Genomic DNA, 16430 nt, shown 5'->3' on the forward strand with positions numbered 1-16430 from the left:
AATATAAATGATAGGGGTAAAAACTAACTATTTGGGTCAGACCTCTGCTACTATGGATAACCAGAGGATATAATCTGTTTCATAATATATGTGAAGCTAAAATAGTATTAAATGATAAATAGATATTTTCAAATAGATTTGCAAAATTAGAAATTTTTTAAAGAATTCATAAAGTTTTAGCTTAGCAGGAAACCCGAAAACTGTTTGACTCTAATGTGGTTTAGAGTCAAATAAAATATAAAACATCAGTTTATTTTGGAGGAACCAAAATTGGAAGATTATACCAGTTCCACTTATGAGGAAATTAGAATTTGTATATGCAACCTAAATTGTTCTCCACATATAGGCTGTTTTAATTTATACATACCGTATGAATTATTGAGATTTCCTCAGTTTTTTTCTCCTGTGCTTTTTTTTTGGCCATTTAATAAAAACTCCCCTTGTTTTTAAAGTTTTCCCACGTGGCCTTTTTTCATATTTTTATAAATATATATATATATCTATATATATATATATATCTATATATATATCTCCCTTCACTTTGTCAAACATTTTCCTTAAATTTTCCTTTACAACAGTGTGAGCCTGTTCAGGATTAGATTATGTTGATTTTGTCTAGTTCATGCAGTCTGAATTAATTTTACTTCTCTCTAGGAATGCCATAGTCTTCTAAGAGATCATTTATTTCTACCAGAAAAAAAAGAATCTGTTTTGGACTTTTACTGATAGCTATCCTATAAGCAAGTCATGAGAAAAGATGCGATTTAGTCATCTCTCTGCTTCTACAAACCATTTCACCAAAATAACTATCTGAGCCCCCCTTTTGTGATTATCTTGTATCACCAAACGTTGAATAGCAGAGGCTAATGGGTACCTGTGGATTAATGGAGTACGTGACAGTGTCTGAGCTTCAAGGCAATGACACCACTGAATTAATTCCCTCACTGTTCAGAGAGGGTGTGCAGGGTCTATTGAATCATATCCCCTCTCCATCCTGACATATCTACTTGGCGTTTCTTCCAGTGGGAACTGGGTAGTGTGGTGGAGGACACAATGGTACTTGGACTTACTTGGAGTGGTTGAACTTAATATGTGTTCTCTCAGCCCATAGTTCAGATACAGCTTTCCAGATTTGCTAAGACATTATTGTTGTGATTGTATCTCCCTAGGACCCCAAATCTAACAGAAATAAACAATATCATAATAGCGGAATAACAGTAATAATAAGTAAGTCAATGGGGCTTCTTTTAGTTTCAGTGCATTTAGCTCTTATTGGAAAGGAATCTGGAAAACTGTTGAAGTTATTCTGTTACAAGCAAGTACTGATGACTAGATTCTGAGCTGGACGGGGACTCAGACCACCAACCTGCAGTACTGCTAGTGCTCTCACAAGTTATTGTCTATTCCAGTTTTAGGAAGCCATTGCACATTTTCTCTTGACTCATAGCTGAGATCCTTACAGCAGGTAACTTGGAAAGGGTACACATGGAGTATTCTCTGCAAAGGTGAGTTGCAGCACTGCTGGGTTACAGGAGTCATCTGGCAACAATGAGGGAGTCATTGTCTTTGATTCAGTTTCATGCTGGTGCCTTCAGTTTACATGGATGTACTTAAATTCTTGTTCAATATATTTTCCAGACACCAACACAGGAAACTGCTTAAGAGAGAGACAAAGTAGCCATAAATCTTTTGAAAGTCAGGAATATACAAATCCATCCATACATAAATTGCCACAAAGTAGTGATACTACAGTAATAGCAGAACTAACTTTTTCTTCTTGTTCTTTTGGCTCCATTCCCACTGGCCTCCAATCTCCTCTCTGGAAAATAAAGTTGCACTTTCTTTGGTATCTAAAGCAATAGCTATTGAATACAAAACCTTTTATGCAGATTTATTGTTATGCAGGATTAGTTATGCCATCTTCTTCCTTAGTGGCATGTGTGCTTACCACTAGTATTCAGTTTTGTTATTAGTCTTATGCCGTGTGGTATAATTTGTGCCTTTGCTTCTAAGAACTCATTTCTGACTATGAAATCTCATGGGCCATTTCACTTTTGTATGTTCAACACTAATTGGAAAAAAATCGGAGGAAACCCTGTGAGTTCATCCTCCCATCTTTTTCTTATTAGTATCTACTACATCTGTTCCTTCACATTTTGCAATGGATTTTCCATTATACTATTTGTTGCTTATCAGAAGAATTTGAAGTGGAGCAACGAATCAGTTCTTCAGGAACAGCAGCTAAGATCACCCTGAAGTAGATTTAAACCATTTTTCATATTTCCTTGCCCAAAGAGGGAATGTAAAACACTACTAGAGTTTTGATCTCTACAAGGAAAATATCATTAAACAACCTATTGCTTAACCATCCGCAAACCTGAGGCACTTTTAGAAAGGGGGGTTTCCATAAGCTTACTTTCCAAGACACAGTTTCTGGCATTTATTAGGCAGTCCTTAGCAATAGTCAAATCCAAACAAATTATTAGCTAATGTGCTAACTTGGCTATCAAGACTTCTTGCTCAATTTCCAGCTTTCAGTTCTTGGATGAACTCACCTTTCCCAGTTATTGTCTCCATTTTTGCCAAATTTGGTGATGGAGTAGTGGATTCCCTATTGTCTAGTCTTTTAGCATGTCTAGTTTAATAATTACCATGAATTTCACAGAGCTTATTCCACAGTTAATAGCCCAACATTCACTATCAGTTTCCTAGAGGGCCTTCTTGGGAGTCAAGTCTATTGGGGGCTTCCTTGGAGCTTTAAAATTATTTTCGTGTTTTCTGTCATTGGAGAAAAACTCTCAGGAAGTATTTGAAATCATGTGCCTTGTCCAGCCCACAACAACCCTGTTTCTAGGCAGTTTTTTTTTTTCCCCTGTATATCAGTATTTAATTGTACTGCATGTCTTTATTGCTACAGTATTCCTGATTTTCTTTGATGAAAGTAAGCTATCTTTTTTTTAGTATTCATAATGTCATGAACTAGATTAGGATCACTTGTACATATTAGTCTCACAGCTAAATTTCCAAGCTTTATGGCAACCACCTCCTATCTTCCTGACCAGCAGCTGTATTTTCTTATTGTTCTTTGAGGCAAGGATAATGTTCAGTGATGAGTTCCGCACCCTTTTACTCTCATGTTCCTGATTAACATCTAAGAGTACAACAACAGTTCAGTGCTTAAAACAAGTCTGCTGCCAACTTGTCTTGGAAGTCATCATTAGCATTTGTGTGTGCCTGAAAAGCACATCTATAATCCCCCTTCCATTTCTGTTGGAGTTCCTTCTTTTTCTTCTTAAAGCTGTTGTGTCAAATTGATGGCTAGATCCATAGTGCCAGTATGGTACGATACCAGAGCAGGATAATTTATGATCTTCCATGGCTTAAATTCTGCAGCACACTGAGAGCCAGACCACAGAGATGGTTACCAGAACTTTCTCAGGAAGTATTTCTGGATGCAGTTCTAGTGGGCATTTATATTATGTTATCTGGAATAATCTGACTTTTCTCAGAGCATCAGTAAATTTTAACTAGTATGACAAGTGTGGTGATTCATGTCTTCTGCTTACCTAAAAGACAGCTAAACACCTCTTTGAACTGCAAGTCTTTGATTTCCTTCTAGGCAAGATGTTTCTTACCCTTTTTGATATACTTCCTATAGTTCATCTCTGTAAACTCTAGTTTGGATTTAGGCCCCACCCATTTCTTGGAGGACCTCTGGTTTGTAACAATCAGGTTGACGGTCACCTCATGTTTTCACCTCATCAGTCCCTACAAGTCCTACAGACTACAAATTGTGTATTTGGGCATCTAGATCTTCCTGAATTATTCATAACAAGAGCTACCATTCCAACAAAGATTTTATTTCTTATTACCATTTTTCAGTTCATTCTGAACACTTCCAGATGTTACTTACATTTAATTTTTACTTGCAAAGTATCCAGCTGCTGATTTAGAATGTGGTCTCCTAATTCTTTTTATTGTCTCCATTTGTTTTAAGTCTTATTTTAATTTCTCTTGTGAAAGTTTCGGTTCCAGTTTTCAAGTTTTTTATTATTCTTTCTGCCCACCTTTCCCATCTCTACACTCTGACATTATTTTTGTTCCATATTGTTTCAATAGCAATAATAACTTGCACATTTTTTTTTCCCCAAAATAGCTCCTTGCCACAGTTAGCATTGTGCTTGACCTGAGCAAAGAGGCAAAATCTCAAGCTGTTGTACTGTTCCCTTTTGGAACATTGATGATGGAAAATTCTCTGTTGTAGTTTTGTCATTTACAAAGAGTGTGAAGATTCTTTTTTCTCCCCAAACACTTGAATAATCAAAGAACTACAGACAGAGCCCAACCCCTTCCAGTCATGTTAGATTATTATGTTCATCACTTTCTTTTTCAAACAAAGGTCTGATTGCTTAAAAATGCACAGGATGCATTTTTAAATTGTGTAAGCTTCGTGATTGTTGTTCCACTATTTTAGTGGAAAACAGCTTCAAATGTGGGTTGTTTTGTTTTGTTTTGGTTTGTTTTTTTTTTAAAAAAACCAAACAAACAAAAAAAACCAAAACAAAACAAAAAAACCCAAAAATTACATAAACCATATGGCTTGGCAGAGGAGAATGTTCTTGATAAAAAAAAATAAACTTACTTATAATTTGAATGCTCATATTTTCGAAACAATTTCTTTAATAATTCTTGGTTTTGTTAAAACTAGCTATTCTGAATTAATTTTAAATAATTTTCAGGATTATAAGTATTTAAGATATGTTATGCATTCACATGGGCACAAAATATTCACACTTCCTACATTCACAGTAGTCTGATATTATTGATACATTTGCCATATTACTGTGTTCTTTAGAAGAGAACTCAAGTACTATCAAACAGCTCTGAAGATGATAACATTGCTCTTTCTGTGACTATTCCACATTAAAGGATTTTGTCAAAAGCTCATTTTTTGGATCTTCATTCATGCTAAATTTTTCCCTTTAGACTAAAAAAAAGAGATTACTGGGAGCTAAAAATTATATTCTACTGCAAGAATATGATGCAGCTCCCTGAATTCACAGGATGTCAAGTACTGAAATGGCCGTTTAAACTAGCTTCACCTAACTTCTGTTAGGGAGATTTAGAAGGATGCTGCTGTTGTACAGAGGAATTAAAACACTCATCGAGTTTTCAGATAATGATTTGTAGTTTTGACAGGAATTTAGAATTAGGAAACCTTTATCGTCAAGTGGAAAGTGTACATACACATACCAGCTAGAGATTCCTAGCTACCAAGAAGCCTGTGGTTTTATGACAGTAAGAGGTTTCCTCCATTGATTTTGGCTTGAGCTGTGTTCATGTCATCTATTCTTTGGTCACACACAGTAACTTGAAGAAATATAAGTAAAGCAACAAAATATTAATCTTAATGTATGTATGGTCGGATATGTAAACCTTAAAAGTATGTTTGTTTATTAATCTCATACGGACATAAATTTTCATCTTCACTGTTATTACCCCCAAATTGTTTGGCTGTGAAGGATCACCCCCAAGGGCAAAGATATACAGCTGCTCCTGATAATTAGCTAACTGTATTTTATATTAAGAACCTGAGTCTTCCTTACAATAAGAGTGTTTGTGTTTCCCTGTTGTTGCACAGGAAGGATCCAGTGGATGGGGATCCTACTCCTGTTTGACTTGATTCCTTCTTTCTCAGCTCCTAGGCAATAGCTGTACCAGCACACTGAACAGGGCCATGTGACACAAGATCTTCATCACTAAATTTTAGTGGAGTTTTGATCTGACTCAAATAACATTTCACAAAAAATACCCAAGCAGTTAGGGGTAATAGGCCATTCTCAAATGACAGTTTATGTCAGGCTGCCTTGTTTTCAGAGCTGAGAAGGTTTTACTGTTAACACATGGGTTATTTTGGTTTGCTTTCTTCTGCTTAGCAGAGCAGTAGGAGCTGTTCAGAGCACTTTTCACAGCTTCTCATTCCTGCTGTGTCTTAGTGAATCAGTTCTGAGGGAAAGAATTGTTGGTTCAAAGAACATGGGTAGGTATTTTGAAGATAACCTGTGAATAGGAGAGGAATACAGAAAGTTTTATGGAAGGAGGAGAGCCTTCATAACACTATCTGTACTACATCCATCCAGCTAGCTATCTGGAGGTATATCCCATAATTTCTTCTGCAGAAACAGCTTCATGTTCTTTCCCTACCAATAGCATGAAGTGCATTGCAATATCTGCATGGTCCTTCCTGCAAAAATTAAGGATTAGAGGACAAGATGGACCTGCAAGAAAGGTAAAAACTAGGGAATACATGTCCTTGGAAAAGACAGAAGACATGTTGCTTCTGTACTGTAAACAAACAAGAAAGGTTGGGTGTGGTGGTAGTGTTGAATTATTATGTTTCATGAATAAGCTTATGACAATGAGTTATGAGTACAAGGGTATAAAAAAGGCACACTTCAGACATGAATAATTTTGTAACATATAGTCATAAATACATTTCTTATGATAGGACACTTCAAAGTCATGAGTTATAAGTTGCTTACATCTGAAAAAAATAATATACGTCAGGGGACTGGGACATGGAAGTAATTTGTTTCTTTCAAACATTTACCAAGTAATTTGGATATAAGGAAATGATTTTTGGTGACTGGAATGTGTATTAAGATACTGTGTGAGTAACGCCTTTCATGGAGACCCACCCTTCTGTGATAAAGAATGACATGTCACACTAGTTTAATAAAAAGTCACTTCTGACTGCAACAGTTACTCAGATAATTGTCACTTTCATCAGTGTTATAAAAAGAGCCAGCATGTTCTCTGCTTCTTCTGAGGTTTAAATCCAGCATGTCCAGTGGAAACAGGCATGATATCAAAGTGGTGAGAGACCATATTCAGTTTTATGAAAGCATGCTCATGAAACTATTCTGGTCCTGACCAAGGCTTAATCTACAGAGTACATTTCAACAGTATGATCTGAGGGAGCAAGAATGAAACAATATTTGATTCAGAGAGCTTTGGATCACTAGATTGGGCACCAGAGAAGATGTTACCACATATCATCTTTATTCTGGGGAATATTTTTGGATGTAAAATTAAACACAGTTTTATGTTGGTGCACAGTTGTGTTTTAAATGTGTTATACTCAGCACAGTCTTCTCTATGCAAACATTACTGGATAACATCAGTTTCAAGTGTTGTGTTGACACATGGCTATATACTTGAGCCTACTCTTCCACCAGTGCTTCAGTTTAACACCACTAATGTATACTGACAAGACTCGTGGTCTTCCAAAGGCTGTTAATATAATATGTATTCCTTACATGTGGAACTTAATAAATGTTATTTAATGATATCGTAATTCAGCTTAATTATGTTAATAGCTTGTAGCAGAGCACCATGACATAGATTAACTTTATTAAAGAAATTTTCTATCCAAAAGATGTAAATGCTATTTTATAAGAGCCAGGTGAGATTCTGAGACGTTGTTTTTTAAAATACTAATTTGAATATTTAGTAAAATTGTAGCAGAAGTCCTCCCAAATGATAGTTGTGAGCTGCCATCATGGAATAGCTTTCTCTTCAGGGAGGAGCATTTCCTGCCTGATCTTTTCTATTTGGGACTAAACTTGAGTAGCCCTTCACTTTGGAGCTCGTATGTCAAATTAGCACTACAACTTTTTGACTCTGGTGTCAGTCATTTTCTATTCTTGTTCAACTATTTAGTGTAGCAACTTAATCCAAGCAAGAGAGAATAAAGCAACTCATAAATTTGATGCTTGGGGTATTTATACAGGTTATGGGGCTGAGATTCAAGTCTCTGCTCAAACTCACATATAGATGGTTTGGGTGTTGGTCTTTCCTGTAGCATCTATGGTCCTAGCCATGCACATATTTGTTATTTGGGAAGAATCAGTTTCTTTTGAAAAGAAAAGATAATTGTTCTACCTCCAAAAGTTCTTCCTTTTGCCTGAAGTGAAACAAAGGTTACTGGTTTTTTCTATTTTTTTCTTTTAATTAAAAATTTTTAGCCCTAAGCCATACAATTTATTTATTTGCAAAGAACAAACCAGAAAGTTCTTTTAACTTCTGAATTCCTCTTTCTTAGACTACAAAAACTGAGTTTTCTTTTCTTTAAAACATACACATCTCCCTGCAATGCATTTACTAGGGGCCGCAATAAGTGTCTGTATATTCCCAGGATCCACTTGTCATAGAGTGAAGAAGGTGGTTTGAGAGAGTCTTTTAGCATAATTTGTCTCAGTAGAAAATGCTCTCCTGTTTTTAGTTAAACAGTAAGGAAGTTAGATTGAAATCTAGGCCTGAGGAAGATGCACTGGCTGTTGTATATAGGTCACTGTAGGAAACAGCTGTGTGGGGCCCATTGCCTAGCCAAAGGTAACATTTGTGTAAGGTTTGCACCTCAAACTTGGACTCTCACTATGATTTTCCCTCATCAGAAGTCTGCTACTACTGATACTTTGTGTGTTTGACAAGGAAAAAGGAAAAAGCGAGCCTAACTTCTGTATATCTACTTATACATTCAGTCTAGAGTGAAGTGTAACAGCCTGAATAGATGAACAAGATTTTGAGACACACTTTTCAAACTTGGAATGATTATACAGACGTTTAGTTCTTTATTTAAATTGACAATAACTTAGTTTTTGGTTTAGTCTATTGAGAAGCTACCTCTGGCATCATTCAAAACATATTTTTAAAACTTGACACCAAATATTTATTAGCATGTAATAGAAACAGTTCTGAATATTCAGCATTATTTTCCCATATTCTGTTCAAATTAAGAAATGTATTTGTTTTCTGGGGAAATTGGAATAATTTCTATAGACCGCATCTTTATTTTAAAGAATGCCATGAATAATTCAATGTAATAGAAATAAAGAAGTATACTGACCTTTTTATAAATGATCTTCTCAAACAAAATCCATGCCACATTTTCAGCTAAGGCAAAAGGAGCTGAATATTCTTTATGGCTTCTAAGAAGACACTGCTGCTGTAAAGCCTGAATTATTATCTGCTTTATTCAGTGAATTGTCTGACAGGAGATGAACCCATAGGATATATTGACTGTGTCTGGTTTCAATTTTGTTTTGTCTATAAAAAGTCAAAGCTTCCTATGAGCATTATCAGACAAAATAAATAAAGTAAGAGAGATAATTGTTTAATGAACTTAGAGTAACATGATTCAAGCAGAATACCCTCACAGATTTTGCCAAAGCTAATAAAACTCTTTTGCACCCTACTTATTATTTTTGAATAAGTATCAACTTTGTAAATACTTAAGGTCATTTTTAAAACCTGTATTAAATTGCATTTCTTTGTACTCATGACTGCTTTAGTAGTTTTGATTCTGTTAATCACCATGCAATTGGAAATGAGCTGATGTAGAACCTGGATGTCATCTAGAGTAAATATTATAAAATCATGTACTTTTGTCTCTGATTCCTGGTTCTAAGTACTTTAATGCATACAAAAGAGTAACAAATTGCTATTTATTTATCTATGTTAGAATTTACACAACTTACTATATAGTGGTAGGCATAAAAAACCAGAAAACTGCTTTGCTTCATCCTAGTACATAGATGGGATTAAAACTGTCAGTAAGGTTCTATATTGTGTCATTTCTTTACACTGAAAACAAGTGTTACCACGTCTACGAGAACAATCTATTCTAGATGTAGTACAAAACATCACCTGACTATTCCTTGATAAAAAAACTATTTTTCTAATTGGCCATGATTTTTATGTCTTTTTTACTGACTTACTTCAGATCAAACTTTGCCAAAATATGATCTTAATGCAATTTTCATCAGCAAAATATAAATATTTTCCATTTGTGAACAATAATGTGAAACATTAAAATAATCTATGCTGGGTCAGTCCAAAGATTTGTGTATCCTATCTGTGGGTAGTAGTGGACAGTTAAGAAAACATATTATGAAATGTAAGCATATTTCCGTGCTATGTTCTCCCAAATTCCATAGAGAGATAATGAGGAAAATGTAGGAGAACTCTGAAAACCTTTGGAAAATTCTGACCTTTGCCTATTCCATTAAACACTCTTTTGGGAACTTAAAGCCTCTGATTTGCCAGTCATCCCAAAATGTTATGTAAATTTCAGAGGAAAAGCAAAATGAGTATTTTTGGAATAAAATCTAATGTTTAAAGAACCAATCCCTCTACTTCGAAACATAATGAACAAAATATAGAAAGCTGACAAAATGACAAAATAGTGTCTCTTAGTCATTTAAAATGCAATTTTGGAACAGAGCTTATGACCCACTGGGTTTCAGAGGGATTTAAAATGTAGTTAACTACAAACACATTCATGAAATACAGATGTTCCTTTTCTTATTAGATTGATAGCTGAGGATGACTTGGATCACCTCATGTACTTCCTTGAGTTTAAGTACAAAACTGTAACACAGATAATTCTGGAAGTATTTGCTATAGCAATATGAGTGCAAAACCCAGTGAGTATGTTGATGGAGTATATATATACTGGGAAACAAACACATTGAATGACAGCTATGGGTCTGGAATAGGTGACTCCTAATGTTAACTTTAAGATTTAACACTGTGCCCTAAGGCGTTCTCAAAACCAAAGTCCTTGTCCATAGAAGATGATAAGCATGGTCTTAGTCAAGGCTGAAGCACTTGGGACCACACAGATTTGAGCACCAGTATAAACATAAATGTTCCATTCACTAAAATGCTTTAATTTCATTAATGAATTGTCATTAATGAATTGTCTTATGAACAGCAAAATTTATTTGGTCTGCTTTTCTGTGGATCCTTGTCCTGTGTCCCACATAGAAGTCCTATTCTCATTACTAATAATCTCCTGAATCGCTATTATTTTCTAAGATTCTCTGTGACAATAGCTTGAGTTCCCCTTTTATGTCTCTCAAATCTCTCACATATGTCTAAGGGTCCTCTGAAACAATACATGCTCAGAGCCTGCTCTTGACTGGTGGGTCTGTGCCTGCTGATTGGAATAGGCAACCGCTGAGCTTTTGCTTCAGCATTTCTCCCAGCAGCAACGCAACCCAGATACCAGTTCAGAAACCTTGTTGAACTTCCAGTTTCTGTGATTTCTATCCCAACCTCAAACGTGTTCAGAAAGTATTGCACAAAAATAAAGGACAGCTGGGCATAGCAATTGCACAAGCTTGTTTCCTTAAGTTTTCTGGCTGAAGAAAAAAAAAAAAAAAGATTTTGTATACAAAGATAAAATTCTGAAATGTACTTTGAAGGCTAAAGATCCTGAAGGCAAATCAAAAGAACCTGGCACAATCATTTTCTTTGCCAGCCTCAGGGTTGGGAATGGAAATGAAATGTTAAATCATCTTTTTCAGGATTTTTTGGTGAATAATATGCATTATTTTCTGCACACAAAAGCTTACATATCTTGTCAAAGTAGTAGTGTTCTTGTAGCAGTGAGTCTAACTAAGATATAAACAAGTAAAGCTGTGTAGTTATTAATTCAGCCAAAGTATCTGGAAAAAAACAGCAAGCATGCAAGTCTTTCTTCGAGTCTGAAATAGAGGCAGTAAACTACAGACTAAATACAGGTTGGAAACAGTTGTTTGGCACAATAAAATTATACTTGAAGAAATTGTTCCCAACTCTGTGCTTAACAGAAGTGTACTGCTCCTCTCAGTTTTAGATCTATGAAAGCTTTCAGTGCCCATTTGTTTATTTCTTTTTCCAGCCATATTAGGTGTTTAATAAAATACACTACTTCTTAGGAACATTCCTTGCTTCAGAGATGTATTTTATATTCCACTTACTTTCTTAGTTTTCTTGTCACAAGAGCAAAGAGTTTGTTTGAAAAGAAGTTGCTCCTGACAAGAAAAAAAGTCATTCTTAGTCTAGACATTTCTAATCTGAGTTTCAATATTGTAGCTTCTTATAATAGGATTCAGTTTTTTGTAACCAATGCGGTGGCTTTCCTCATAATTTTTTATATTCATTTTAATATTCCTTCTGTTCCCTTTTTCTGCAACTTCATTTCCTCTGGCCAGGAGAGCAAACCACTTAGTGATAGATTTTCATCTTAGTGTAATAACATGTGTGAAAAGGGAGAGGGAAGTGTAAATGTGAAGAAGAAAAATTATTATTTCAGAATAATTATATATGGTGTCTGGAGTTTGTATAGAGCACATATGGGAACACATAATGTTAAAATAGCCACATGTATTACATCCTGAATAGGCTGTAATCTAAATAAGATAAGACAAATATAATTCAGTAGAGCTGCAGTTCAAAGGGGAGTCCCCTCAGCTTGCCAGCACTGGGAAAAAGGGAGAAAAGATTTTCTGAAAATCTTCTTTTAAAGGGAGACAGATGATAAGAATAATAATATATCTTCTGTGAATAACAAACCATGTAGACTACAAAGAAACCTACTTTGGCTGGTATATAATCACCTATGCTCCAACTTCTGCCTTCTGGATTTTAGAGATACAAATGGCCTGTTAGACAGTCACTGCAGAGCATATTTTCCCTTCCTCTGAGACAAGTGGAAATGGCCAGTGGTGAAAGAGGATGTCAGAGACAAACCACTGACTGTGCTGGTGTGACACTGCCAAAGCTGCTAGAACAGGGGACACCATGTATGACAGTCATAGGGCCAAGATACAAGGTAAGGAGATGGAAAAGATCAAAAGAACAAATAGGAAACAGTGAAAATTACAGAAGGGTATGTCAGCTGTAGACAGGGTTTATTCAGGTGAGAAAAAAGCTTTTGTATTTTAGGAACTACTTATGAAACCAAATATGCATATGAATGTGATTGAAGCAGTGGGTGAGAGATACAGAAATTTCATCATGGATCAGGTTGAGGAGCAGGACCTCTCACTGGAAGACTGATGTGGTCAAAGCAAGATACCACCAGTATTGGCTACAAACATTATTTGCAGGAATTTATGTAGGAAGTAATATACTTGAGAAAGAGGATATAATGAAATGTGCGGGAAAGGAAAAGTCAACTAATAGTATCCTCCCATATTTCAGTCTGAGTCTTCTCTGAGACTTGCCACAGACTACTGAATTTCAGTTCTAGCAGACTAAACACTTTGTCCATGGGTATCACTAGATGATCTCTGAGCCAAAAGGCAAACATGCTTGTTTGATGCATAAAATAGTATACTCAGCTCAGTGTAGCCAAATGTGGCATGTCTTCTCAGCCTCTAGTATCAGTGAGTACCAAATATCTGCTCAGGTAGCCTAGTTAAAACAAAAATATCTCCTGAGTAGAGTGCTTTCTTATGTAGTTCCCTGTAGGAACAACAAAAAACCCCCTCCAGTTTATATTTTTTTGGTCTAGTCATAAATTCTTAAGCTTCTAATTTTTTTAAATTCATTTTCTTTAGATGTTTGTAACTGGTATACCTATGCATTGCCTGAGTGTGGTATACCTATTCATTGTTTGAGTGAAGTATTAGCTGCACTTCAGCTTCATTCAGCTGCTGCTTGGCCTCTGGGGAGGCAGGATTTCATCTTCAGTAGACTCAGCTAGTCACGGCTGGAGCCAGGGCAATGCAATAAACAAAAGAGAGAGAGGGCTGTACTTTCAGTGTTTCACTCACGTGTCTCATGGACACACCTCCTATTACCTAACTTCTAGTCTCAAGAAATTTTCTTGATTTTAACCCCCCTTTTTAAAAATATATGCCTTCTGAAAATTTTCAAACTTATTGATGAAAATTACAGTGACTGAATCAATGGTAGATCACATGGTTTAATTCATGATCTGAAACTGAGAACAAATGTTTTCTATTAAATACCATGATGGGGAGTGCTGAGGGAAAGTAACTTCCTATAATGAATGATAAAGGAAAATATTTGAGATTGGATACAGTCTAATCTATTTCAAAACCAGGATTGCTTTATTGTTTCTTTCCTATATCTGGCAGTCACAACTTAGTAACAGAGGGTGAATTTGTATCACAAGCAAGAAAGTCATCCAAATTTTCATTTCATTTGATCTGGAAATTTTCACAAGGGTCTTCTAAAACAGTCCCACCACATCACTGTAAGCAAATCAGGAGACTTCCAGTTCCCATTCTTCCTATTTTAAGAAACACAAATAAACATAGTCATGTTGAAATAGTTCTTCACAAGTAAAGATTACAGTTTAAAATATTTTTTATTGTTTAAAGAGAACAAAAATTGAGCTAAGAGTTCTCAGGTATGAACTAATAGTTTATAAAGAAAACGAATTTTAATATATAGTAAATGAAATTCATTTCATCAAATAAAACATTACACTTCATGTAATAAAATATTCACTAAAATTTAAACAACTTTAAAACATGGAAGATGCACAAAAATATAGGTCTAAGTATGCATTTTGAAAACTGGTTATGCTTTTTTCTTTTGTTACTACGTTTCCATATTGGAAAATTGTATAGTTTGCTTAACTGGAAATAAATTCATCTAAATACACAAAATGTGAGGAGAGTTAGGTTCCTTAAATAGGACAGTTAGGTATCTTGAATATTCTACTGCTGTTTATTTTTCTTTCTTAGAAAATAAAGTTATAGTACCCTCTTCTGTGCTTTGGATAGCCTATAGGAAAACTCCTAACTCTTTAAGTTAAAGATTTAAAGCATCAAAACATATATAGATATCTTATTTCACCTCAGCAGGATGAGAAAAAGATAAGTTTGTTAGTAGCCAAAATCTTAGCCAATATGAGCTTTAGTGGACCAATAATGAAGTAAATAAATGTTACAACTGAGGATCACTCACAGACACTGTCCTGTCCAACAGGTCTTATATACAGAAGAGGATTTGAAACTAAAACCCTCCCTCCTTCAGTTGTGACAGACATTTGACAGCAAAGGAATGGTCCATTCTTTAGGGATTAAGACATGAGCTATCATCCATAGCTAACTTGAATTCAGTGTATAATCTAGGCTAATTTAAACTCTTTGTAACCTTTTCTAATGTATAGCAGAATTCTGTTTTGATTTGTCTTAATGATAACTAGGTTATTATTGAATATGACTATGTCCAGCATTCCCATTGAAGCATGTGCAAATACAGCATCATACTATTAATATATTGTAAATTGAAAGTAATTTTCAACTGATAACCTCAGCTGCCCTTTCAAATGTCAGTTGAACTGCACGACACTCCTACATGGTATGTATTGGTAGACTCATTTTAGAGATAGTCAAACTGGAGCACAGAAAGCTATGACCAGTAATTAGAATGTATAGGTAAAATATAATGACGGTTTTATTATTGTATAAAGATTCTACCAATTACAATAATTACATCTAGTTATTTTGCCAACTTTTTTCTAGGGTTTTGGTAGCCCATCAGGTGAACATTGGCTGGGAAATGAATTTATCTTTGCAATAACAAGTCAGAGGCAATATTCACTAAGAATTGAATTAATGGACTGGGAAGGAAACCGAGCATATTCACAGTATGACAGATTTCACATAGGAAATGAAAAACAGAATTACAGGTAAGAACCTACTGAAATTCTTTTGACTCTACTGAGTGATAAATATTGTTCATTGTTCACTTGTTAAGTATGAGAAAGGACAATAATATGATACTAATTTCCATTGAAAGTGAATAAAGAAGGTAAAAATAAAATAGAAATCTGTTTTCTCAGTGATGGAAAGTTAAAGTAAACCTAGCATATCTGAGAACAAGGAATGATCTATTAATTGTGCTGACTGGTAGAACTACTAAAGGTTGTATAACTTTTGGCATACCTGAGACCATCAGAAATCAAAACTGATTGAACAGAAAAAGGATATAGATTCTTCATTACAACTTGAAGGATTTCTACCTTAAAAGCATAAAATTGAAACAATCAACATGGAAAGAAAAGACCAAAAATGCTGTTAAGACATCTATTTCCATACTAAATATTCAGTGTAGATGAAGAGGAGAAACAGAATGCTGGATCTTATTGTGAGGAGATAAACTACAAAACAAAATGTCAGGTATTGGATAGCCTTGATTTATCATCATCAGCAGCATGTCATTTATTATAGTTCAAAAAAGACATATGAAATCAAAACTTCCAATAATATTTTTTCCTTTTTTTTTTTTTTCCTGTTAAGATAAAAAAGTAGAAAACATTAAATCTGCTTATTAAAAAAAGAAAAAAAAAAAAAGCCTTGGAGACACAAGAAATATGGATGACCTAAGTGGTTTAATTTTAATTTTCTTAAAATCATTGCTTCATCTGAACAGACAGTACAACTCTGGAGAAATAATATGAAACCCAGAAAAAGATCCTAAATTATTTATTACAGCACATCTAATTACCATAGGACTTAGGAGAGAAACAAATATTTTGTAAAACCAAGCATTCAAGTCTTAGCATGTGAAACTAGGTTGGTATTCAGATTTTTAAATTACAGTAACTTGATTCTCAGAAA

General features: G+C 34.8%; 1 protein-coding gene across 1 annotated transcript in view; it reads left to right on the forward strand.

Annotated features, from left to right (window-relative positions):
- Positions 1-16430, forward strand: part of ANGPT1 (angiopoietin 1) — a 162736-nt gene that overhangs the window by 109274 nt on the left and 37032 nt on the right. The window contains exon 7 of the mRNA XM_033000156.2: positions 15333-15499. Within this exon, the coding sequence (XP_032856047.1) occupies positions 15333-15499 (167 nt within the window). The remainder of the gene's footprint in view (positions 1-15332; positions 15500-16430) is intronic.

The sequence above is a fragment of the Tyto alba genome, unplaced genomic scaffold (genome assembly GCF_018691265.1).
Source record: "Tyto alba isolate M040663 unplaced genomic scaffold, T.alba_DEE_v4.0 Super-Scaffold_9, whole genome shotgun sequence".
NCBI classification, from domain to species: Eukaryota; Metazoa; Chordata; class Aves; order Strigiformes; family Tytonidae; genus Tyto; species Tyto alba.